General features: G+C 40.5%; 3 protein-coding genes across 15 annotated transcripts in view; 2 read left to right on the top strand and 1 right to left on the bottom strand.

Annotated features, from left to right (window-relative positions):
• The window catches only part of C10H15orf65 (chromosome 10 C15orf65 homolog), a 37,958-nt gene that overhangs the window by 5,982 nt on the left and 5,450 nt on the right, over positions 1-26,526 (bottom strand). For 2 of the 7 annotated variants that reach the window (XM_039491291.1, XM_039491292.1), the window contains exons 1-4: positions 23,855-23,982; positions 17,130-17,238; positions 13,653-13,701; positions 2,886-2,998 (exon numbers count right to left, since the gene is read on the bottom strand). In XM_039491291.1, coding sequence (XP_039347225.1) covers positions 2,886-2,998; positions 13,653-13,701; positions 17,130-17,192 — 225 coding nt within the window. In that variant the 5' untranslated portion in view covers positions 17,193-17,238; positions 23,855-23,982. Of the gene's footprint in view, positions 1-2,768; positions 2,999-6,604; positions 6,726-13,652; positions 13,702-16,588; positions 17,239-23,339; positions 23,778-23,854; positions 24,014-26,526 lie in introns of those variants that run through there. The other 5 variants (XM_039491293.1, XM_039491290.1, XM_039491288.1 and 2 more) reach the window with 5 other exon arrangements.
• DNAAF4 (dynein axonemal assembly factor 4) lies at positions 1,609-13,648 on the top strand. 2 transcript variants are annotated; one of them, XM_039491285.1, is made up of 9 exons: positions 1,609-1,880; positions 3,630-3,777; positions 5,326-5,459; positions 7,145-7,379; positions 8,265-8,410; positions 9,107-9,216; positions 10,364-10,517; positions 11,585-11,690; positions 13,320-13,648. In XM_039491285.1, the coding sequence occupies exons 1-9, from the start codon at positions 1,758-1,760 to the stop codon at positions 13,427-13,429; spliced, it is 1,266 nt and encodes a 421-aa protein (XP_039347219.1). In that variant the 5' UTR covers positions 1,609-1,757; the 3' UTR covers positions 13,430-13,648. The 2 variants fall into 2 exon arrangements, with proteins under 2 accessions (XP_039347219.1, XP_039347218.1); XM_039491284.1 differs by having other exon boundaries at positions 7,145-7,382.
• Positions 14,871-26,526, top strand: part of CCPG1 (cell cycle progression 1) — a 68,347-nt gene continuing 56,691 nt past the window's right edge. For 4 of the 6 annotated variants that reach the window (XM_039491269.1, XM_039491268.1, XM_039491267.1 and 1 more), the window contains exons 1-2: positions 14,871-14,922; positions 23,433-23,543. In XM_039491269.1, the coding sequence (XP_039347203.1) occupies positions 14,886-14,922; positions 23,433-23,543 (148 nt within the window). In that variant the 5' untranslated portion in view covers positions 14,871-14,885. Of the gene's footprint in view, positions 14,923-23,432; positions 23,544-24,188; positions 24,320-24,659; positions 24,679-26,526 lie in introns of those variants that run through there. The other 2 variants (XM_039491271.1, XM_039491275.1) reach the window with 2 other exon arrangements.

Here is a 26,526-nt window from a genome sequence, read left to right as displayed (position 1 = left end):
AGAAGTTTTCCTCATGTTAAAACGTTTAAAAATCCTGGAAAATCCACAATTTAAAACTAGTACTCCACAATTATTTACCCAAGTTCATTCCTAGGGTGACCAGATGTCCCGATTTTATAGGGACAGTCCCGATGTTTGGGTCTTTTTCTTATATAGGATATTCTCTCCCCCCCCCCCCCACCCCCTTGCAACCCCTGTCCTGATTTTTCACATTTGCTGCCTGGTCACCCTATTTGTTCCCCAGCTACACACTACACAAAGCAAAAAAATCCACAAAGTACTGGTGGCCCTGATTCTCTGTTCCTGAATTTTGTGCAGGCCCGGAAGGCAGGAAGCTAAAATGGTAGTTCTAGGCTCCTTTGCACATCATGGCAGGTTTAACTGGTTTATTCTTGGACTCTCCATGGGCCTTGCTCAGCTGAAAATAGCCAAAGCACTGTGTGCTCAGCTCAGCCACCCTCTCTTCCCAGCGTGCTGGAAAATGCAAAGGGGAGAAGGTGATAGAGTTGAGCTGTCTAAGCTTTTGGGCCGAGTCAGGAACTGGAGCTGGGGGAATTCCCTGTGGGCCAGTCTCACCCGCAGTAATGCATAGAGGCCCCCCAGCAGAGCACAACTTCTGGCCCTCGGCTTTTCTCAGTTCCTCTGCCTGAGGTGAGACGGGACTTAAGGGGCTACGTCAACTTCCAGCTGACGCTGGTTGATCTGAACTTTTTGGAAAGACTTGGGCCCAAACGTGGTCACTGCAGGAGGCTGAAGGGACGGGACCTCTCAGAGGGACGGTCTGCGCCTTTCAAAGCGTGGGAGAGCAGCTCCGTCCCCTGGCTTGGGGGAGTGGGGGTCTCGTACAGCAGCGGGTCAGAGACCTGCTGGGGACTGCGCGGGGAGAGAGAGACCCCAATGCGGAGCTGGAGCCGAGGCGCTGGAGGGGGTCTGAGGCATTGGAGACTGAAGAGTTTCTGTCCCAGAGCCCTTCTGCGCTCCCCTGAGGGGGGGACAGGGCCGCCTCTAGACCCCAGCGCACCAAGCGCGTGCTTGGGGCGGCATTTTGCCGGGAGGGCGGCAGGCGGCTCCGGCGGACCTTCCACAGTCATGCCTGCGGGAGGTCCACCGGAGCCGCGGGACCAGCGGACCTCCCGCAGGCATGACTGCGGAGGGTCCGCTGGTCCCACGGCTCCACTGGAGACGCGGGACCAACGGACCATCCGCAGGCCCGTCTGCAAGAGGTCCCCCGGAGCCGTGGGACCGGCGTGCTTGGGGTGACCAAATTCCTAGAGCCACCCCTATGGGGGGATGATGCATCTGGTCTAGGGTGACCAGACAGCAAGTATAAAAAATCAGAACAGGGGTGGGGGTAATAGGTGCCTATGTAAGACACAGCCCCCAAAATCGGGACTGTCCTTATAAAATTGGGACATCTGGTCACTGTAGTCTGGCCATGCCGCTCATCACTCCCTAGCCGCCTGCATAGGGGCCTCGCTGCCAAGAGCTCGCCCGCAAGCACAGGCAGCTGGCGGCACCTTGCAGACTACAAATCCCGGCGTGCAATGTTCCCCCATGGGCGGGGACAGCCCAAAGTCCCAGCATGCCACGGTGCCCTGCCTGGGCAGAAATCCTCCGCCATAGAGCCCCTCCCACCGCTCCTTTCCCGGGACACCACTCAGGCCTGGCTCCAGACCCGGAAGTGCTAGTGGGAGGGCAGCGGAAAGTCTGAGCCCTCCCCTAGCAACCGCTGCAGAGCGCCCTTAGCAGCGGCGGCCATGCCGGTCTGGGTGCGGGATTACAGCTGGCGGCAGACGGACACTGCTGTTTTCCTCTCCGTGCCGATGCGGGGTGTCCGGGTCACCCAGGCAAACATCTTCTGCACTGACCAGTATCTGAAGGTGGGGCGGCTTCTGCCCTTCTCCCCCGCTCCCAGCCTGAGCAAAGCCATGCCCTGTCTTCCTTACGCCTTTCCCACTCGCCTCTTCGGGGGAGTCTAGCCACCACCGACCTCCCTGGGTCGGTCTGGGCAAGGGGGCAGCGCCCCTTCCGCTTCCCATCTTCTCCACCCGCTAGGAATCCCTCCTGCCGCGTCCTTTCCACTCTCGTCTGTCTGTCTCTCCCTTTTGCCATAGTGTGGCAGCAATAGCAAAGTGAACGCGAGCAACGATTCCTGGTCGCTGCTGGGCACAAAGCCTGCCAGAGGTCAGGGTTTTGTCGCTGATGCTCTTCAACCTGTGCCACCAGCCGAGCAACCCTTTAAGAGAGTTGAAAAGGATTTGGAGGGGAGAGGTAGAATAGAATTCGTTAAAGCAGGAAGGAGGAGCCTTCAGACTTACTGCTTTAAGGTGGCAGATGTGTCGCAAGCACAGTGTTTTGTTATTCTTCAGCACAGACACATGCGACTGCCACCACCGTGTATACGTGGATGCTTGTTGGCAGATAGACATTAACCTTTGGGAGCTATGTTAGTTTATGTTACAAATATGGTATATTATTATACATAAATGAATGAATTAGACAAGGGAAAAGTGATAGAGAGGAGTTTGTCTTCCCCAAACAAACTACAATTTATGGGGGGGAAACCATTAAAAACTAAGTATTGATTCATAATATAACAGTATTTTTGTTAAACTGACCCATGATAGGTGTCTGGGGAAATATTCTTCAACCACCACTCCTGAGTATCACACTTTAACTACATGTAGTAATTGTTCTGGGGTTATCCTTTACCTCCAAATTTTTCTTTGTATTATTGCCTTAAAATCAGATATAGGGTAGACTCAGGATTTTAAACCAAACTCCACCAGTTAATTATTTGTAATCCATTGGTCAAATTTCCCACTTGTTTACAGGTCTGCAACCCTGTGGTTTACACAAGAAAAACCAAGGGCAGATTCTGACACTTTTTTGGAGAGATTTTCAATCACTGGGTGGTAGGCACTTAACTCCCACTGGAAGTCTTTCAATGGAAGTTGGGCATCAAACTGCCTTTTATGTCTTGGAAGAGTTTCCTTTACTGTAACAAGAAGAAAAAATACAACAACATTGTAATCAATGCAATAATTACTGGGAAATTGTGCATACACTTTTAGTTTGTATTAAACTAAATCTTTTTTCTTAAAAAGTAGTTGTCAGTGTCCCATGTTTCTCACTGTACTTTGCCGGGTGTTTTTTTTTCACGATTGTACTTTTTGTGAATACAGTATATGTAACACTAGTTGCAGCTTTACAATTTCCATTACAAAGTAATATATTTTATTACTATTTTTTTGCATTGGTTAATACCATAAGCATTTGCAAGCAAATAATAATTTGCATTATCACTGCAGCTCTAATTCTTTCAATATTATTTGGCATTTCACACTGTATACTAGAATTTGAACTCATAAATATTAATATTTTAATGGGACCGGTTCAGTTATGGTAAATTATCTCTTCTACAGCAAATTACAGTCTAGTTAGTGGAGTCTCTCACTCTTACCAGCTGTTATGATTTTCTTGGTTTATTATGAGAAAACATTTGCTAAATATTTAAAATATACATTGTGGTTAAATAATAAATCCCCAATCTTATTAAACATTTTATTTAACAAAACACTTTTCAAATGAATACACATGTATATTTATTTGCTATTTACATTTTATAGGTAAATGTTCCTCCATTTTTATTTGAAGCCATTCTGTATGCTCCTGTTGATGACACTAGTAGTACAGCAAAGATCAGAAATGAGACCATTTTCTTCACTTTATATAAAAAAGAAGTGGCCATGTGGGAATCCCTGGTTATGGAAAATGGTAAGTTGTCTGCTGTGGAACATAGACTGACTATTTAAAAACAGGCAAAAAAACCCAAACCCTTTCCCCACAAGAATTCATAGATACATGAAGTTGCACATTGCAGTTTTTTTCTTTGTGACAAAATTCATGCAGCTCTTCCTTCCCCAATCTCAAGCCCCAGTTGAACAAAGTAAAAGAAACACACACACGCCAACAAATATTAACCTAGAAAATCAAGGTTCAAAGAACTTTAACTCTGCCCTACTAGCGACCCCTTGAGAAGAACCAGAAACTTAGGCAATGTGAGGTGATAGCAACACACAGGCTACTTCCAAATGTAAGAACACATTTTATTGGATTGATTTATTCTTAATGCTAGAGAGTGATTCCTCACTGCCATTTCAATGAAAGTACATCTTTCAGTTTCATCACAAATTCTAATGACTTTGTGCTTATGAAGAGCCATTTGAACTCCACAGAAGTATACAAACTTGCTTTTGGGATAAATAAAAGCAAACTTTCTTCACTGATCTCCAAACAAACTTTTGCCTCCAAATATATAAGTATTGTTGGACATTTCTGGTTTATTGTATTTAAAATAGCCATAAATAGTCCATATATACACAAACAAATCAAAGACCAGAAATGACAATGTGGCAAGAGTATGGGGTTTTGGAAAGGCAAGGGATCACATTTGATGTCTCAGATATGTGTATAAAGCTAATATCCTAGAGATGACTGCAGACTTAAGGAAAATAAATCTGAGTTTTCAAAACTAATTTTTGTAAGGTTACCTCTTATGTAGTAAGTGTGGAAATATATGTTGTGTGGAACATGGAATGTTGGCAATGGCATGGGGCAAAGTAAAGGTTGTTTGGGTGACTTCAGCTGTGCGTGTCCATATTTTCCAATGCTTGGGGAAGATGGTGTTTATGAATTGTTTGGGGACAGAAGAGTGTATGTGTGTGTTTGAAGAAAACTACCAGGTTTTCTTGAGGGTTTTTTCTCTCCCTGAAATACCAGGAACCTTAGATTAGATAGATAGATATCTCATTTTACCATTTTCCATTCTTGCTGATTGCTTCCTCTTTGCATTACAATTATGTTTGACAATGAAAATAAATTAGCTTAACTTTTGTTAAAGTTGCTTCCTGTGTCTTGTACTGTGCAATGTTTGGATAGCAAGCTCTGTAGATGAATATTTAAATCCAAACCATCATTCTTTGTGATAATTAAAAAGAAATTTTTTTTTTTTTTTTTACAGATTATAGGTCTTGTGGAACCTTGTTATAAAACATAGTATTTGTGTTTAAGTGAAGTTTATATTGTCGCTTTTAAAGATGTGTTTAACAGAGGGTTGCATTGTGCTTGAAAGCTTATGCTCAAATAAATTTGTTAGTCTCTAAGGTGTCACAAGTACTCCTTGTTCTTTTTGCTGATACAGACTAACACAGCTACCACTCTGAAATTTTTGCCACTCTGTCTCAGATAAAATAATGAAATAAATTGTTTTTGTGTACACAATGAATAACACATGAACCTCAGTCTCAAATGATTTTCTTTCAGGTGACAAAGAGAAAATGCAGAGAATAAGAGAGAATGCTGTTATAAAAGCCCAAGAGAAGGCAGATGAAGAGGAAAAATCAAAAGCTGTTACAAAACGAGAACATAAAAAATTAGCTCTGGAGGCCACAATGAAGGTAAATTTATATGCAAGTCTACAATAATTAAATACAAGAAATATAATCTTAAATAATTGCCAACTAATTTGACAGGTTTGGGGTTAAATATGTTGTTTAAAAATATCTTTTCTAAAGTAGTAATCTTTATTAAAGTGGCAGGAGAGTTTGCATAACTCTTAATTCTTCTTTTACTTGTAGTTTGGGTATATCCATTGCGAGGTCTGGAAACCATATAAAGGAAAACAATTATGAAAAATTATGAAAAAATTAGGACTGTCAGCACACTATATTATAAACTGACTTTTTTTTTGTGAGATCAGGCAGGTGTTGGTATCTAAAGGGGCACAAAAGGTAAGGCGAGCTCTATATATGGATTAAACAATGTAGATTCTAATAAATATTTTATTCACCTTCATTCTGGAATATAAAATTGCTGGTATGCAGCTTTTGCACTACTGCTCATCCTTAGTCACTTACCTCTGTTCTACAGTGCTTCCACTCACAAAAATGGTAACTTTTACATGTCTTTATTCACACCAAATTGCTTTTCTGAATACCACATGAAATGACCATTTATGTTAACTTTTTGTGTTAAGATATTCATAAAATGCAAGAGGACTATGTTCTTGGCTTCCCCTCTTCAGAATAATTCCTTATAAATACGCTAATCCTGGTTACTTTTTTGTGAATCTATATATTCATAGATTCCCAGTCTAGAAGGGACTATTCTGAACATCTAGTCTGACCTCCTGTATAACATGGGTCATAGAACTTCCCAAAAATAATTCCGAGAGCATATCTTTTAGAAAAACATCCAATCTTGATTTAAAAATTGGCATTGATGGATACTCCACCGTGATCCTTGGTAAATTGTTTCAGTGGTTACTTACCCTTACTGTCAAACCTTTATATCTTTTAAAAATATATCAAGCAGAATCTTAGGACTTTTAAGATTGCATATGCAGGAATCATTTTCAGCGTTGGGCAATTGGAATTATTTCTTGAGTAGAAATGTGGCAGCTATTTTACATGAGCATCTAAATTTCAGGAGAAATGGGAAATTAAGAATAATGTATTCAAATGAAACTGTATATTTTACAGCTCTACATTTCCCTGAGATACTGAGCTGGAATATGGTTAGGATACTGGGGTAGAACCCTTACTCTCTTGAATAGTGCCATGGGATCTTTTGTAACCAGAAGTGGTCAGAGACTCCATCAAAAGGATGTAGCAGCTCCAGTAGCAAAGTATTCCTAAGTATCATGCTGGAGGAATGGTCCATTACTGAATCAAAGAAAATAATGTTACATGTTAAGCTTCTACATATTCTTTGGTAGTCTCCCACCAAGTACTATAAAGCAGCCCAAAGTGCTAAGAAAAATGTAGGTTCTTCAGAATAAAACAACTCCATGAGCATCACACTTTTCTAATTTTTTCTAAGCCTGCCCCTCTAGTAGTGATATTAATATAGCTCAAGGCATATATTTTTCAAGGTCTGTGAGTTATTTTAAGTATTAATACGTATAAGCCAATCAGTTTCCTCCTTTTCCAACTATTTTTCTAGAATCCCTTAACTCTGTATATAATGTCACATATTAATAATAGTGCTGTATAGAATTGGGAAGATACTTATGCACTCTCATTTCTGTTCTGCTCATTTTCACCAAACATTACATGTTCTGATAGTTCTGCAATTCAAACAGCTAGAAGAAACAGAGAGAAAAAGAATTGAAAATCTGAAAGAAGAGGAGCGAAAGAAGGTCACTGAGGAGCTGGAGATATGGAAAGAAAAGCAGAGAAATGAGGAGAAACAAAGAAGGATACAAAGTGAAGAGAAAATACGTAGAGAAAGGAAACTAATAGAGGAGAAGAAAAAGTCAGAAATAAATAAAACTCTAAATGCAGGAACTTCCAAGGCTAGAAGTATACCTACAAGAGGTGGTATTTGTGGAATAAAGTTTTTTACCTTTTTTTATAAACTAGATACTATGTTGTATTAAACATTCAATTCTTAAACCTTTCTAGTCATTTCAGGTATTTTCTGCCTTCATATCTAGGTACTGTACTGAACTAGTTATTCTGCTTTTTGACTCCATTTGGTTTAGTCTCTTGTTTACGTGCTGTCAATGTGCTGAGTCACAGATAAGGGCAGATTATGGTTCTTAGCATTTTTTTGATCCTTTCTTTCCTCCCGAGCCTCTCAACACAATGCTCTCTTTTTGGTGCGTGTAGAAGGAGAGGTGGCATTATTCTTCATTACAAATAATACCATTCCATTAAATGCTTCTGCTTGATGCTAATTTAATAGTGATTTCTGTACACTCCTAAACCATAGATGTATTGGATTAAAACAATCTTTTCTCTTATGGAACAGAGCTACCAAGTTCCTGATACAAGCGGAAGTGCCTCAAAACGTTAAATGATATTCAATGTAAAATATACTGCAAAATGATTGGGTGACTTCTGGATATACCCTTCAGTGTAAGCCCCCATTTTCCAAACTCCAGATCTGTCTCTGTATCTGAAATTCATCTGAAAACCAAAACTGATTCATATGAAACTCAAATTTTACAAACGTTTTTTGTACATCCTACAGGAATTTTACATACTCTGAGTATAATTGTGTATGACGATATAACCATTGCATAAAACAGCACAATTTAATGTTTTTAGAGCTATTTCTTCAGGACACAAAACAGAAAAACTTGAGGTGTACTTCTACTTTATAAAACTCTAAATTAGGTCTATTTGAAAATATGATGGGAAAAGAGAAAATGAAAAACAAATTTGCTTTCTTCTGTTGTTCTAATTCTATCTTTGCAGCTGGTAGTTCTGGAAGTGTATTTTCAGAGAAGTTAGAAGAAGAATCTTTCCCTGCTCCTCGATCTGCTGGTACTATTCAAATTAATTTCACATCTCGGGTGTTTCCTACGGCACTCAGAGAATCCAGAGTAGCAGAAGAGGAAGAGGTACGGATAGTTTTCCATTTTTCGAGGGTGCTCTCGCTGTACTCAGAGGTGCTTGTTGTGCTATTCATTCATGTAGCCATCTACAGTCTATAGGAATGAATCTTCTATTGCTTTACTAAACAAAGCAGAGCAGCTCACATTTTGGTAGTAATATTGTTGGAAATAGAAGTTACAATGTGGAAGTCTTATTCTTGACATGAGACTGATAGAGCTTTACCAATCTTCCTGTCATTTCAGGAAGTCATATGTACTTCTCATTTCTTTGTTGAAATTAGTTTAAATTAGTTGAATTCCATACCAAATTTCACTTCACATACAAGGATAAAATGCATTCTGTGGAGTTAAGATCCAACTAGATTATGACATTTTTTTGGTCTAAATTCACAATCTGTTCTTTGGGACTCTGTTGGATGAGCATTGATACATTCTTCTTTGTAATCACAATAGATAAACAAAAAACAGTTTAGTAGCCAGGCAGTACTGCACCCTTGCTGCTCATTTAGAAACAAAATATATGAGAAAACTTAGAGCTTTTCTTGACTCAACAAGTAGGTGTTTCTACCAAAAATGGGATAAATTTTTTTTTCCTGGATAAGTAAGTGAAAGGATGAAAGCAAAATGAAAACCTAAATCTCAAAAAGTAAATCCTATAGAAACAAAATGCTAACATGTTGCACACATATCTTCCTACCACAGTGGCTGCATAAGCAAGCAGAGGCTCGTAGAGCAATGAATGCTAATTTTTCTGAGCTGAAGGATTTAAATGAGGAGGAGAAGAACCCAGACTGGTTGAAAGACAAAGGAAAGTGAGTTAAACTCATTCCAAGATATGCTTACAATCATGTATCAGAAACATAACTACAAAATGCATTATTTTTAGGAAATGCTGATTCTGTTTTTTAGTGTAGAAAATTTTTAGTTTGTATGTTACCCTTCCATGTAGAATTTTATTTTCCATCATTGTTTTCACTGGATGATTTACAAATAATGTATACACTCATCTTTGAGTTCTAGGAAAAATGCCTTATAGTGAGTGTGTGGCTAGGGGATAGTGCACTGGATTGGACTCGGAAGACTGCTCTGCCACTGGCTGCGAGGTCACTGGCCTGCTTAGGCAAATCACTTCCCTCCCTGTGTCCATGTGTAAAATGGGAATAATGATGTTGACCTCCTTTGTAAAACTCTGCAATCTATGGATAAAAAGTGCTATATAACAACTAGATGGTATATTAACATTATTATTATAATATGAGAAGCTCAATCTATTTAGTTTATTTAAGAGAAGGTTAAGAGGGGACTTGATCATAATCTATATGTACCTACATCGGGAAGAGATTCCTAATAGCAGATGTCTCTCTAATCATGCAAAAAAGATCCAATGGTTGGAAGCTGACATTCAGACGAGATGTAAATTGCAAATTTTTAACAGGGAGGGTAATTAATCTATGGAACAATGTACCTGGTGATGTGGTGGGTTCTTGATCACTTCAAGTCTTTAAATCAAGACTGAGTATCTGTATAAAAATATGATAAAGCCCAAATAGACGTTATCAACTTGATGCAGGAATTACTGGGTGAGAGTCTATGGCCTCTGTTATTCAGGAGTTTAGACTAGGTGATCGTTATCTGAGAAAAGTCTGGCATTAAAGTCTATTAATCGTCTGCACCATATCCGTGGAAATATGCTCTGCTTTTCTTGTTCTTCAATGCTGTGTTACTTTACTTTGTCTTAAACTTTTGCCAAGCTGGCTGCTAACATGAAGTTTGAGTAGACTGTATCTACATTGTTTATTATGTCATCCAAAAAACGTCATAAATGATCAGTTTTTAATGGAATTTTTTTCAACTTGTTTGAAATTATTAGTTTAGTGCAAATTGTTTACAACAGGTAGGCATTCTCTATTGTATTATGTTTTTCTTTGTTTTAAAATGTACTTTTTATTATGTTTTCAGCAAAATGTTTGCAACAGGAAACTATCTTGCAGCTGTAAATGCCTATAACCTGGCAATTCTGTTAAATAATAAGATTCCAGTACTATATCTGAATCGTGCTGCTTGTCACCTTAAATTGAGAAACTTGCACAAGACCATTGAAGATTCATCTAAGGTATAAATACATTACACATAAAGTAGATTTTTATAGTTAATCTCCTTATAACATGGATATGATATTAAACTAACATATCACTAATTTTTTTGTCAAGCAAGAATGTAAATAGTTATGGACACTATATAAACAGCTCAAGTTAGATACACTGACAATGATGTGTCAACATTTTGGATTGGTCAGCTCTAATGAGAGATAAAAATGACTATTAAAAGGTTGATTTAAAGGAGAAATGATTGGCTAAAGATGGTTTCAAAATTTTTGTTTATGCAGTGTAATTGTACAAGTTGGGATTTGATAGATACAATAACTCTATTTTTAATAAAAGAATAGTGCCCTTCAAGAAAAGAACATAAACAGATATACTTACTCTTTAAAAAAAAAGTTTAGTGACAAAGGCTTATAGAATATACCCACATACATTTTATAATCTGTCATGTGGTTCTGCACAGTATGAAGAAATAAAAAAACCAAACCCAACAATAATCCAAAAAATTCTCTTCAAAGATTGCTGGAACTTCTCAGTATTTGATCAACCACTGCTTGTGGAAAGACAGAAAAACTCTGTGTTCTGTTATCTAATAGTGATTCAGCACAACTTGTACTGTGTTTTTACTTTTTTTATTTAAAACAAAACAAAACTCATTACATGACCCATATGGATATTTTGGAAAAAATGGTCCTCAAAATCATTGTTTTGAACTAAGCACTCCATGAGGCTCTAAACTTGTTTTTCTTAGTGACTGTAGTAATGAGATGAATAATTTGTTTGTAGCACTATTAGTGATATTGGACTATGATAATGGAATATATTTGCTGTTTGCAAATAATCATTAACACTTTATGCATCAACCTAAGATCCAGATTCCCTATTGTGGGACACTTTGCACTTGTAAAACTGCACTTGCATTTTCGCACCTGCAAACAAATTTTGAATGCAAATCTTAGTGGTTACACCACAAACCAGGTGATTAAACGAGAATGCAAATTTTTGTGGGTGCAGTTGTATCTGTAAATGGGAGGTTAGGCCACAGAAAATCTGTCTCTAAATATCTTTATTTGTAAAGGCACTAGAATTACTGATACCACCTGTTCCAGACAACGCTGATGCTAGAGTGAAAGCTTACGTGAGGCGTGGGACAGCATTTTGTCAGCTGGAATTGTATGCTGAAGGTAAGAATTCAGGCTCTGAGTCTGCAAACGCTTATGCATGTGTTTAGAATTACATGAGAGTAATCCTCATATGCTTAAATCTTTTCAGTATCGGGGCCATAATGTTTAAAGAACTTCTGTTTTTATTGCTGATATATAGATATATAATATGAAACATTACAGTTAAATAATAGTTATATAATAACATTACAGTTATATACTGCAAAAAGTGAAAAAACTTAAACTCCCAAATTTTTCCAAAGATGTAAAAATATGAACTGTAAATATTTTCTTATGAAGTCATCAGCAACATGTCTTTTTAAAACTTTATTTTTATTCTGAAATGTATAAATTTTTGACAGGTAAAATATTTCTTCCTGTATTTGTTAGAAAATCTGGAATAATTGTGTGTATTTATCGAGCTTTCTAATAATATGTCATTCTTATCTCACAAGGAAAAGTTAAAAATGAGGGAGAAGGTATGAAGAAAATTTTTAAAATGCTATTATTTAAACTTGTATTCTTTTTCCTCTACTCTGGTCATGTCCTCTCCTTTTGAATCATTTTGTTGGCTTTTCTCCTATTGCTTTGTATCCAGTTTGAGACTATATAAACCTTTTCACCACTTACATCTGTTTTATAATTTCTTATTCCCCCTTAAACTCATTACGACCTTTCAGACTACTCTATTCACAGGTTATGGCTTTGTTCGCACTAGCAATTCTGTTGGTAAAACTTCTGTCATTCAGGGGTTTGAAAAAAACACACCCCTGACTGACATACATTTCACCAACAAAAGTGCTGGTGTGGACATTGCGATGTTGGCAGGAGAGCCTCTCCTGCCAACATAGCTAACGCCACTTGTTGGGGCTGGTTTAATTATGCTGTCAGGAGAGCTCTCTCCTGCCAGCAAAGAGCGGCTACACAGGAATCTCTACAGCAGCACAGCTGTAACCTTAAAACTGTACCGCTGTAAGGTCCATAGTGTAGACACAGCCTGAGTTTTCTTCTTGCATTCTCAGCTTCATGCCTTCCTACATCCTTTTTCTGCTCTTCAAAACCCACTTCTTCCAGAAGTATTATTTTCTTCTCAATAATCACTGCATCATTGCTTATCTGAACAGTACGTGTGTCTATTCTAAATTAAACCCCAATCCTGCAATCAAATCCATGTGGTTGGACCTTAATGCCTGTGTGCATACCTAATAACTTCAGTGGAGTACTACAGAGACTCAAGTCTCTGTCTGTGCAGATCCATTTGCAGGTTTGAGGCCTTAGGAGGGCAGGCTCTTTAGGGCAAAGAATGTGACTTGCAAAGCACCAGGTAAATATATAAAAGGTTCTGTTTTTGTTTTAGAATAATGTTTTAAGTTTTAATAATAGTTTAAGATTTTTACATAGCTGTGTGATACTTCCATTAAAAACAATTTTCAGTTTTATGAAATTATTAAATAAATACATGCATACAGCCCAAAGTTAAAGACCATATTTTGTTCTGCTCCAAATCCCATTCAGTAAAATTATCTGAAATTCAAGCTCCCAAACGTTTACTTGCATATAACTTCGGGAAAGTTACTTCCAACTAGTTATTTAAAAGTATAACTACTGTTGTATATAGGATTAATAATTTGCTTGCTGTATTAATATTAGGTCTCCAGGATTATGATGCTGCTCTCAAGATCGATCCTACAAATAAAACTTTAAAACAAGATGCTGAGAAGATTCAACATATAATTCAGGGAACTGCACAAGATTCTTAACAAAGTCAAGAATCAGCATGGTGGTGTATTTAACAGACTGGAAACAGGAAAACACTTATTTTAAATTCTGCCTAAGCCAGTGAAGCCACCAGACTTTTTGTTGCTGCACTCATCCCAGTTATAAAATTGGGTAAAAGAGAAGATACTTCTCATAAGAACTACTATAATTTGGGTAAATATAGTGCAGAAAGAGAAGTAAATAATACATATTTTATTTTCTTACCTGTTTCCAAAATTGTCATTTGTTTTCTTTGTATGAAATATTGGCTAGCCTGAATAACAGAACATAATTTACTATATTTAATTTCAAATCTGTTATTAAGCAATCAGATGTAGTCTCATAGATTTTTAAAACAACTTCAGTGGTTAGTCAACATTATTAAGCATGTTCATAGTTTTGCTGCCAAAGTTAAAGTGCTAATGTAGAAAGGAACAGCCATCAGAACTGTTGTGAAATCAGAAGCCATCCAATTAGAAATATTTCACATAGGACTAGAAATTACATAATGCTCATATTGTATATGAATTTGCCAACCAAACAACCAACCCTAAAATACTTTCTTAAAAAACTGGAGCCAAAATATTCAGCTCCCATTGAAGACAAAGTTTTCAGAGCTTGGTGCCTCTCAAAATCAGGCTATGTATTTAGGTGCCTAACTTTGAATTTAGGTGCTTAATATCAGGCACACGACTTGGAAAATCTTGGTCTGGGAGAGGGTTAATATAATCCTTGTAAAATGCAGTAAAATATTATTTGAGTGTTAAGCAATATATATTAAATGTTTCTAACCCATTCAAAAAAATTTGACATATATTGATTGAACTGACCAAACAGTTATGATGCAATTGTAATTTTGTCAGTAGTAATGCATTTTAAATGAAAAACAGCAAGCCTGCTGTTGGCTAAATACATCTGTAGATCTTTTATTTCATAATGATGTTAAATTAATGTTGTTATAAAGTGTCCTATTAATGGATCACTTAAACCTGCCAGGATCTTAAGGTACATCTACACAACAATTAAGCACCTGTGGCTGGCCTGGGTCAGCTGACTTGGCCTTGCAGGGCAGTGGGGCTCTAAAATTGCTGTGTAGACATTTGGGCTTGGGTTGGAGCCTGGGCTCTGGGAGATGTGGTTGTGGGAGTGTTGGGGATAACAGGATAGGAGCTTAACTGGCCCAGTTTGAGTCTAGGGAGCCCCAACAAAATATGACTATCTTCCCAAACAAAACCAAGTTGGGAAGCCCTAGAGATGAGGAGAAGCTGAGAACCAATAACCAGCTGTGGATCCCTGATTCTCTTCCAGCCCCAGAGCAGGTTAGAGCAGCCTGGAGGCTGCCTTAATTTGTGCCAACTGGTTATGGTTCCTAAAGACTACATCCCAGCTGGATATAGCGAGCATATTATGCTCAAGCCACTTTCTCCCTGTGCCTGACATGCTCCTTTCCACCCCAGCATGGTTCCATGCTGCAGCGAGGGAAGCATTGAAGCAGGTTACACTTGTTCTATGCCCCCTGGGGACTCTCCTATGCCCGGAGAATCCCTAGAGGATATGTGAATGGTTTCTTCTCCCTTTATGCCATCTGCATTGCCTGAATGGGGTGGAACAGGGCAGAGAATCTTTTTTGAACTAAAGCTTAGCCCTTAGGCTGAAAAAAACTGGATCCCACTGGGTTTGTTAATGTGGTCTGGGATACTGTTATACTTATTTTAAACTTTTGACTGTTATTTCTGAGCATGCTTGGCACTGATGGCGAACAGCTATGATGCATTACTTGATCTCATTCTGAATTTCTTTCTTAGGTTACTAATTTGTTCCTGATTTGACAATTTGGGAATTTCTGACACTCTGGGAATTTTATGCAAGAGGGCCCTGCCACTCCTTAGAACCAGTAGTAGACACTATATTACGCCCTCTTTAAGCATGGTGAAGCAGCTCTGCATAATGCCTCCCAGTTCTCCTTCTGTTTGTTATCCCTAATGCAGGGCTGTGATTACCATTCACCCATTTTTGCTTAAATTTAACTTTTTGTTTCTCACTTATTCTGAATGCCACTTCTTTGGGACCTAAAGACACGGTTACTGATGTTCACAAAGTATTAGCTGCCTGAAGTTTTCATTTATTCTATGCGTTTTTTCTCTGAGCTGTCTGTTCCATACAGTGAATGTTTTATTCCAGAGCATGTGATTTATATTTAATCTTCTGTTCAGACTATATTTTACATATGAGGACAAAATGAACCATACTTGCATAAAATTCCCAACCCAACTTTTAGCTGCCCTCAACCCAACCTCTATATTTGTGCCTTCAAAACCCCTATTTTTCAAGCAAACTTGTGTACCTAACAAAGATTTGTATGAGTGAATTCCCATTTACCCACTGCTAAAAATATGGTCCATCCATGTTTAAATATAGAAGTTCAGTTACTTTTGTTTTCATATTTGTGTACCCTTTGGTTTAAATTAGTATTTTAAGATACATATTGTAACAGTACCTATAGATTAAAACATTTGTCTCACACGCAAACCTCAAATTAAAGGGCTGTACATGGGGAAAACTACATTGATGTTAAGGATAGATGGCATCCCCCCTTCAGCAACTCAGAGGCAGTGTGCATAGCTTGGTTTTGAACACTACATTACAGCCAGTAGGTTGGCTGCAAACTGTTGCATCACCTCCCTCAGACTTGTGTTGTGTTCCAGTCGATCAGTGCATTTATCAGATCCACTGGCTGTTATCCTGACCTATGCAAAATACTTTCCCCATGTTTTGTGCAGAAAGTTTACTGCTGAACCTCTTCTCCATGCAGAACTGTACGTCCCACCTCCCCTTTATGCAAAAAATGTTGGGAACAGCTTTAAGGTTTTGACTTTCCTCAACTGTGGAAGGAGCTGCAGAATTTGTCTCTGCGTAAGTTGCACAGTACAAATACTAAGACTGAAGCAGAGTACAAACCTGTTAAAGGACAACCTGCTCACATCAAAGTTATATTGAGACAAATTCTGCACTCACTTACCCTCTTGGCCTCCTTGTGGTTGCAGGTGGTGGAAATATTGGCAGGATCTGATCAGTTTTTAAAAAAAATAGTCTGGCCTTGTAACACGGGATCTGACACTTGTTTTGAACATTAACCTCAAAGATCTATCCTCTCGGGTGAATTTCTGTTGCACTAAGCTCTTTAATGTACAATAAGTGTTGTGTTTAACATATTCATTTCAAGAGATATACTTTATTCCTGTATGGGTTGTTGCACAGAAACGTATTAAGAAATATTCACTTAAAATCCTGTTTGATCCTTGTAGTAAAAAAGTGTTTTACTGTAATATGTATTGACACTTTACTCCCAAAATGGACAACAAAAATAACAAGCCAGCGTTTAGTTTCCCCAAAAGTAAAATGACTAGTACTTTCAGTAAATATGTCAGAAAAGTAAGATAGTACAATTTTACAGAGTATGCTGCATATCTGGGTAGTCATATACCCTACTTCTGTCAATGGCAGTGTTTATATAATTATGTTGAGTCAAACCACAAATTAACAAATGTTTTGTAAATGATTCATCCTTTGGATGGTAGGTACATGGTACCATTTGAGACATAGGTGGTATAGCACCATATTCACTCGAAGTTGTTTTAAACAGTAAAAGCTGAGGGTTTGTCAAGAAATTATTGGTAGTGAGTGTCTTTGGGTCCAACATACAGGAAAACACAGGATTGCCAGGATTTGCACAGGAAGGCAGTTGAACAGATTTGATTTTCTCATTGTTGGTACTCGTTGGTAGCGTCTCAGCAGAAGTCATTTTCTTTTCCTAATTAAGAGATAATTTTAATGAGTTAGTTCTCTTTATAAACAGGGAAAATAATATTTCAGTTAGATTCATATTAAATAATTGTTTTTATTAAACAAACAGGTATTAGGAATCTGATTAGTACATAAGTATATTATTATTTTAATTACTTGTGTATGGAAAGTAATGTGTTTCCTGAAGGAGAAAGCTGCAGGGAAATTAAGCCATGAAACTTGAAGGAATTTTTCCCAACTTTTCACAGAGTTTTGTTGTATGCTTCTGCAGTGTACTGTACAGGTCACTTACACATTATTCAGTTATTTACATGGATCCAGTTACTTTAGTGGTGTGTTATTTTAAAGATGGTAAGTAGGCAAGCTCCAGCAAAAAGTAGCACAGTGAAAAGAGAGTTATGTAGCATGCGAAACCCATGCTTAGATTCAGACTCATTCTTTCACTCAAATCTATAACACCTTCTCAGTGGGTTAGATTTGTGGGTCGGAGGAATAATAATGCTAACACTTACAGCATGTTGCAGCTTCATTATAATAATTCAGAAAGATTAATTTGCACGGCAGAAGGGGCTAAACAAGCATACTTTAATGATGCTTATATTTGTGGGAGAAGCAGGGCCTTTTTTATAATTCTAAACTTTGTCCTAACGTTTTACATTTATTTTTAAATGGCTTGATTCCAAATAAGTGTAATTTTAAAGTAGTCTAGTAACTTACTGATACAATCCTCTGTAGGCACTGAAGTGAAGAAGGGGCTAATTCACATTTTTGTTTCTACTATTTCTAGTTTTCTGTCAGTTTAGAAGAGCAGCATTTATAGTTTATATTGTGGAGGGCCTACTATATTGGAGTGGGGACAGAATTTTTTTTCAAACGAAATTTTAGAATGTGTGGAAAATTGCAGAGACATGATAATCCTGGAATATTTTTTAAAATACCATACCTTTCTCATATCCGTGGACATAAGTTTATTTGCGAAGGCTCCATTCCATAGTAAAGAGTACTCCATAGCATTAAATAATCAGTAATTGTTAATTACTAACTAATGATTATCAGCTGTGACATGGTGGCTATTGTCCCAGCCAGCCATTTGCTTGAACTATAGCATTCACTAAAGTTTAAATATATCTAGCATTAGTGTTCTTTACCGTATCAAAAAGAAAAAAACAACATTGTAGATATCACTATGGAACATTTGGAAGAAATCTTTTCCCTTGAGACAGAAGGTTGAGTTCAGATTCCATAGACCAGTGGTTTTTCAAAAAAATTTTCTGGCGATCCAGTTGAAGAAAATTGTTGATGCCTGCGACACAATGGAGCTGGGGCTGAGGGGTTTGGGTGTGGGAGGGGGCTGAGGCAGAGGGTTGGGGTGCAGGGTGAGGGCTGCGGGGTGGGGCTGGGAATGAGGGGTCATGGTGTGGGAAAGGGCTCTGGACTGGGGCAGGAGGTTGGGGTGCGGGAGGGGGGTCAGGGCTCTGGGTTGGGAGTGCAGGCTCTGGGGTGGAGCCAGGGATGAGGGATCTGGGGTGCAGGAAGGGGCTCCCCCTTCTGCACCCCAGATCCCTCATCCCTGGCTGGGGTTCAGGCATGGGGTTGGGGTGCGGGCTTACCTCTGTTGGCTCCTGGTCAGCGGTGCAGAAGCAGGCTTCCTGCCCGTCCTGGTACCATGGACCACGCTGTGTCCCGGAAGTGGCCAGCAGCAGATCCAGCTCCTAAGCAGAGGTCCGCAGGAGGCTCTGCGTGGCTCTCGCCCGCAGACACTGCCCCCGCCCCCCCAGCTCCCATTGTCTGGTTCCTAGCCAATGGGAATGCAGAGCCAGTGCTCGGGGCAGGGGCAGCGTGCAGAGCCCCATGGCCCCCCTGCCTGGGAGCCGGATCTGCTGCTGGCCGCTTCCGGGGTGCAGCGTGGTGTCAGAACAGGTAGGGACTACTATTTTTTACTGGCCGACCGCCAGAGTCCCTGGGAGCTGAGCAAGGCGACCCAGTGCCTTGCATTCTGGGTTGCGACCCAAAGTTTGAAAACCACTGCCATAGACCTTTTGTCTAATCTTTGTCTAATACTGTTCTGATTCTATAATTCAGGACTAAACAACGGCTAGAAGTGGCAGTCCTTGGATGAGCTATTCTAACCAAGATCTCACGTGGCTGTCAAAGGTGAAAGTTCCCTCATGTTTTCAAGTGTGGCATAAGATTTATGCCTTGCTGAGATTTCCAGCTTCACTAAAACAGTCTAATCTGTGTATGCGCTATTGCTTGGCTCAGGACAGCGTGATGTGGAAGAGGAATGAGCACAAGGTTCAGCATCAGCAGGCTTAATGCTGGTTCTGCTATTGTCTTGTGGCATGGCTTGGGCAAGTCGCTTCCTGTACTTTGTTGTGCTTCCTCATCTGTAAAATATTAATGTTTACCCAACTATCTCAGAGTGGTGTTGCAAAGATTAGGCCTTTTCTACACTCTGGAATGTCCTTTATCGGAGACAATTTTTTATTTCAGAAGGTGGAGAAATCTACTAGAGGAGAAGCTCTTCTAGATTTGATTTTGACAAATAGGGAGGAACTAGTTGAGAATTTGAAAGTGGAAGGCAGTTTGCGTGAAAGTGATCATGAAATGATAGAGATCATGATTCTAAGGAATGGTAGGAGGGAGAACAGCAAAAAAAAAACCCAATGGATTTCAAGAAGGGAAACTTTAGCAAACTCAGGGAGTTGGTAGGCAAGATCCCATGGGAAGCAAGACTAAGGGGGAAAAACAATTGAAGACAGCTGGTAGTTTTGCAAAGAGACATAATTAAGGGCACAAGGGCAAACTATCCCACTGTGTAGTAAAGATAGGAAGTATGGTAAGAGACCACCCTGGCTTAGCCAGGGGATCTTCAATGATCTAAAAATAAAAAAGAGAGTCCTACAAAAAGTGGAAACTTGGTCAAATTACAAAGAATGAATATAAACAAATAAAACCGGTATGTAGGGACAAAATTAGAAAGGCCAAGGCACAAAATGAGATCAAACTAGCTCAACACATAAAGGGTAACAAGAAAACATTCTACAAATACATTAGAAACAAGAGGAAGACCAATGACAGGACAGGCCCATTACTCAGTGAGGTGGGAGAAAACAATAATAGAAAATGTGGAAATGGCAGAGGTGCTTAATGACTTTTTTGTTTCAGTTTTCACCAAGAAGGTTGGTGGTGATTGGACGTCTAACATACTGAATACCTGTGAAAATTAGGTTGGATCAGAAGAGGCTAAAATAGGGATAGAATAAGTTAAAATTACTTGAACAAATTAGATGTCTTCAAGTCACCAGGGCCTGATGAAATCCATTCTAGAATGCTCAAGGAGCTGACTGAGGAGATATTTGAGCTATTAGTGATTATCTTTGAAAAGTCATGGAAGACGGGAGAGATTCCAGAAGAGTGGAAAAGGGCAAATATAGTGCCCATCTATAAAAAGGGAAATAAGGACAACCCAGAGAATTACAGACCAGTCAGATTAACATATGTACCCAGAAAGATAATGGAGCAAATAATTAAGCAATCAGTTTACAAACATCTAGAAGATAATAAGGTGATAAGTAATGGTCAGCATGGATTTATCAAGAACAAATCATGTCAAACCAACCTGATAGCTTTCCTTGACAGGGTAACAAGTTTTGTGGATGGGGGGGAAGCAGTAGATGTGGTATATCTTGACTTTAGTAAAGCTTTTCATACTGTCTCGCATGACGTTGTCATAAACAAACTAGGGAAATGCAACCTAGATGGAGCTACTATAAGGTGGGGGCAAAACTGGTTAGAAAACCATTCCCAGAGAGTAGTTATCGGTGGTTCACAGTCATGCTGGAAGGACTTAATGAGCGGGATACCACAGGGATCAGTTCTGAGGCCGGTTCTGTTCAATATCTTCATCAATGATTTAGATAATGGCATAGAGAATACACTTATAAAGTTTGTGGATGATACCTAGCTGGGAGGGGTCACAAGTGCTTTGGAGGATAGGATTAAAATTCAAAATGATCTGGACAAACTGGAGAATTGGTCAGAAGTAAATAGGATGAAATTTAATAAGGACAAATGTACTCCATTTAGGAAGGACCAGTCAGTTGCACACATACAAAATGGGAAATGACTGCCTATGAAGGAGTATTGTGGAAAGTGATCTAGGGGTCATAATGGACCACAAGCTAAATATGAGTCAACAGTGTAACGCTGATGATGAAGGAAAAAAAAAAAGCCAACATCATTCTGGAATGTATTAGCAGGAGTGTTATAAGGAAGACATGAGAATCATAGGACTGGAAAGGATCTTGAGAGGTCATCTAGTCCAGTTCCCTGGACTCATGACAGGACTAAGTATTATCTAGCTCATCCCTGATAGGCATTTGTCCAACCTGCTTTTAAAAATCCCCAATGACAGAGATTCCACAACCTCCCTAGGCAGTTTATTCCAATGCTTAAGAAGTAATTCTTCTGCTCTACTCTGCGCTGATTAGGTCTCAACTGGAGTACTGTGTCCAGTTCTTGACACCACATTTCAGGAAGGATGTGGACAAATAGGAGAGAGTCCAGAGAAGAGCAACATAAATGATTAAAGGTCTAGAAAACATGACCTATGAGGGTAGATTGAAAAATTTGGGTTTGTTTAGTCTGGAAAAGAGAAGACTGAGGGGAGGATATAACAGTTTTCAAGTACATAGAAGGTTGTTACAAGGAGGAGGGAGAAAAATTGTTTTTCTTAATCTCTGAGGATAGGACAAGAAGCAATGGGTTTAAATAGCAGCAAGGTCAGTTTAGGTTGGACATTAGGAAAAAATTCCTAACTGTCAGGGTAGTTAAGCACTGGAATAAATTGCCTAGGGAGGTTGTGGAACCTCCATCATTGGAGATTTTTAAGAGCAGATTAGACAAACACCTGTCAGGAATGGTCTAGATAATACTTAGTCTTGTCATGATTCCAGGGAACTGGACTAGGTGACCTCTCAAGGTCCTTTCCAGTCCTATGATTTTATGATTCAGCAATCAATGGTCAGCAGTAGGCATAGGGCTCAATACCAGTGCAACTAAGTATAACTAGACAAGGACAAGGTGGAGTTTGCACCCTTCATTACTGAATTGGGGCTACTCCTGAGTGTACAGAAGGCCTTAATATCTATCCAGTGCTTTGAACATGTATAAAACCATATAAGTGCAAAATTGCTACCTTTATACGAGAATTTAAGGGTTGCCACATTTACTTTACCAACCTTTTCTAACTGATAAGTGTTATATGAAAGGTAAAATAGGAAACCAGCACTCAGCTTATTTATTTTTAAATGCATGATAACAAACGAATGACTCTAGAGAAGAAAACTACTGAAATGCCAGTCCTACCAACTTTTCTATACTGCTATTCTTCAAATGAAGTGCACAAAAGGATAGTTTTTCCCCCCACGCTAAGGCGTGTATACACTAAGGATTAACTTGCTGAATTTCTGTATTTCTATAAACAACTGTTCTGCTGTGGAGTTTATATAGGTGGTTTAGTAAAATTTTTTTCAGAGAGAAGGCACTTTCCACTGTTTGAACTGACAACAAACAGATCCCTTGTCAATACATTTTAAAAATCTATACTCTAAATTTCTCAAGTTTGGAAAGGTTTGGTATTTTCTTTGATTTGCCTTTTCTAACAAATATGTAACTTGCATATTAACTCCTGCCTACTATCCACAAAAAAAGCCTCACCAAAACAAGACACTCTACTGTACACTTCTCCCCTAGGGAGAGGATGAGAGAACATGTATGGCAGATGTTAGTCATGTGGTTTAATGCATGACTGGAGGGTGCGCTGATACTATGGTGATGTGTGTGGTATAAGAACTGATCCAGAATTGTATTAATTCATTTTGATGAAATAAGTCATTCCAGCCTGGTGACCTTTAGAGGTTCAGCTGACCTGAAGAAAAGCTCTGTGTAAGCTCAAAAGCTTGTATTTTACCAACAGAAGTTGGTCCAATAAGTTATTGCCTCACCTTGTCTCTCTAACATATACATTGATTGGTTTAGATTAAACTTTAGGTGTAAGTGGGATATTGTCAATTTTAAAAAATTCTGAACAAACCATTTATTTACCTCTGCTGCTAGTAGAATGGTAGATTAAAACTGGCAACACTTTAAATACCCAGTTTACTTATCACTAATCTTTCCTTGTTGCATTCCTTTCAGATGAGCCGATAAGCTGGCATGAAGTCTGTAGTTTACACAGCCACGTGCACTGTCAAGTTCCCCGAGCTGCACTGGCTGTTAAATATCCGTGCCCACTGTCTGGCATTAAAAGTAAGTGCATGGGAATGTCTCGTCTCCTGAGCCGATTTTGTAAATGCCTGTTTTACATAACAGGGATATTTTTATCCCTTTCTTCCCCATATTTAAAACGCTTCCCGGGAGCTGCACAGCCGGGACTTGGCGAAACAGCCAGGAACCCAGCCGTCACGACACGGCCTTTACCCTCTCCCGCCTCCTACAGCTGAGAAATGCGGCCTGAGCCGGGCCGGGCCCAGACGGACAATCGCTTACAGCGCCGGCAGCGGGGCCGCGGCCTCACCCCACCTCTCAAGCTCCGTGACGAACAGGCGCCAACTACCCACCGCGACAGGCCGGGCCGGCGCGCGCTCTGCCACTGCTTCCCGCGGTCCGCCTCAGCCTGGCCGCCGCCGCTGCTGTCCAAGGCGCTGCAGCGGGCTCTGGACCGTGGCCCCAGCTCTGCAGCGCTCAGGCGTCGGGGGCGTGCGGGGTTGCCATAGCACCAGCCCCTCAAGGAGCCGCTGACGGTTCCTTTGTTGACAAGCCCCGTTGGCCTTTGACCTCTGCGCCGCCGCCCCGCTGCTGCCTGGGACCAGTAGTTCCCCTCGGGCTCGGCCCGCAGCGAGTGAGCGGGGAGCGGACTACACTTGCCAGGGTGCTCGGGCGCCGCTGCGATGCGCAGGCGCCGCTTCCCCTGCTGCTGTTTGTTTGTTGTTTTGTGAAGGCATCAGGCGCTAGCAGCGCGAGCCCGTGGTGCCCCCGTCCCCGGTTGGCTGCGGCGGGGGACGCCGCCGGGCCCGATCACTCAGGTACGAGGGGCCGCTCGGTCGCGGGGGGAGGGGGGGGCAGGCGAATCCTCCCTCCCTCCCTCTCTTCGCTCGGGAAGCGCATCTCGGCTTCTCCCTCAGCCGATGGCGCGACTGCGCCACCCGCTTCCCGCTGGGCTCCCTAGTGCCAGCGCTCCTCGGGGACAGCCCCTCAGCTCCCTGCCCGCGAGAGCGCACCTCCACCCGCCTCCCCTTTCTCTGGCGGGCCCCCGGTGTGGGGAAGAAAGGGCCCCTTCGAGCGAGGGCCGCGGGCAGGGGCGCAGGTTTCTGTGCCTGAGCGAGAAGGGCCCCTGCTGGCCCCAGGGTGCCCCCGGGTTAGGCAGCTTGGCTCGAGGCAGCAGGTTGGTATTTAGACGTCCGTGCTTTACGTGTTAGCGCAATACCCAGGTAATAACGTGTTCACTTATATAACTACTCCTGCTGTCATTTGCTGTGCTTTGTAAGGGTAAATGTCCGCTATTGGGAAGGGGGTTTCAGGATGAAGACAGCGAAGCATTTCTGCTGTTGGCAAAGGGCAGGGCCATCAGAGAGAATCCCATGGGTGTACTACGCTCAGGGGCGGCTCTAGACCCCAGCGCGCCAAGCAGGCGCTTGGGGCGGCCGTTTCCCGGGGGGGCAGCATTTGGCTCCGGTGGAGCTCCCGCCGGCAGCATGCCTGCAGCAGGCCGGCCCGGAACGAGCGACCTGCGCCGCAGGCATGACTGCGGCGGCCCCCTCCCCCCGCCTCCGGCTGAGCTCCGCAGGGCGCAGGTCGGCAGGTCCGCTGTCGCGGGCTCCGCGGGCTGCGCACATGCAGGCATGCCGAGACGAGCCCGCCGAAGGGCGGGGCGGGACAGGGGAAGGGACGCGGCGCAGCGCGCGGCGCTCCGCGCCTCTGCCCCGCTTTCCCCTCGCCCCCCGCGCTACGCTGTGTTGGGTGCTGGGCACTTTTTCTAGAAAACAAGTGTCCTCTGCCATGTCTGCCAAATGGTGCTGCGTTTAATTTAGTCTGCTTCATCGTGGTTAGATTTAAATAAGAAATGGAATAGCAGGCCACCCCTCGTGGTGAATGGGTATATGCATGTTTGTAGTATTTACAGCTAAGTGCAAGAGGAACTCGAATTGCTTACCATATTGGTCAGTAAAAGGAGACACTGTTTATTACTTTAGTATATCTTATGTATGTTCAGTCAAAAGAGAAATTGGCTCTTAGATCTTGAATATTCTACATTATGATTTCCCAACTTCCATCTGTTTCATCATCTCCATATATGCTTGTGACCAATGCAGTGTATTATATTTCATAAATGATGTGATAGTTTACACTGCTGAATGTCACTTAAGTTGTTTTGGCACCATTCAACTTTATCTGTAGCCAAAACGTCATACTCATGAGAGAAAAAACAATAATATATTAGTAGAGCACAAAACCTAATATAGACATTGTTACGTTTTAGTAAAGCAGTGCAGGTGCACAAACAGAACTGTGTGTTCACATCATGCTCTGGGAATTCAAACAACACTAATATCACAGTACAGTAAGTAAATTAGAATTACAAAATTGTGAGTTGTCAGAAATCTTTTCCTAGAAATATGTTGATCTGAGGAGGCTATTATAAGTGCTATTATAATAGAAGACTGCTTAGTAGAAGTAATATAAATTTGCATGAAGATCCTGCAATAGCATATTTACCTTTGTTATAATTTATTCTGAGACTTTTTTTGTACAATAGAAATAAGATATTCCTGTAGAACAGAATCCTTAGTTTCCCTAGTTAAAAGTGGAATATAATTAGCTATCATAAATTAGTTCCTTTTCACTGTTAATCATTTAATTCTTCTTTGTCAATATTCATTCAGGTTTTTCTGGTCTGACAGGTCTTGTTTCAAGATGGAAGAACTTTGGAGTTATATGTAGAATGGAATTATTATTATGCTGTTTAAAGTTGGATAGCTGTTTTATTCCAGCACTCAAATTTTGGTGAATTGGATATAGTATTTTACATTTCTGTTGTATTACCAATAAGAGGCAGAAGTCAATAGTTACTAAAATCTTTATTTTCTACTCTGAATATTTATTCCTCTATTAACTTTAATGGAGCTGCCACATTGTATACAGTGATGTGAATAAACTGTTTTAAATGAGACTGTCAAATTTGCTTACAGCAGTCAAGACACTGTAAAATTAAGAAAAAATATATATATTTAAT

Source organism: Mauremys reevesii, linkage group 10 (genome assembly GCF_016161935.1).
Source record: "Mauremys reevesii isolate NIE-2019 linkage group 10, ASM1616193v1, whole genome shotgun sequence".
NCBI classification, from domain to species: Eukaryota; Metazoa; Chordata; order Testudines; family Geoemydidae; genus Mauremys; species Mauremys reevesii.
This window is presented reverse-complemented; position numbering and strand designations above follow the sequence as displayed.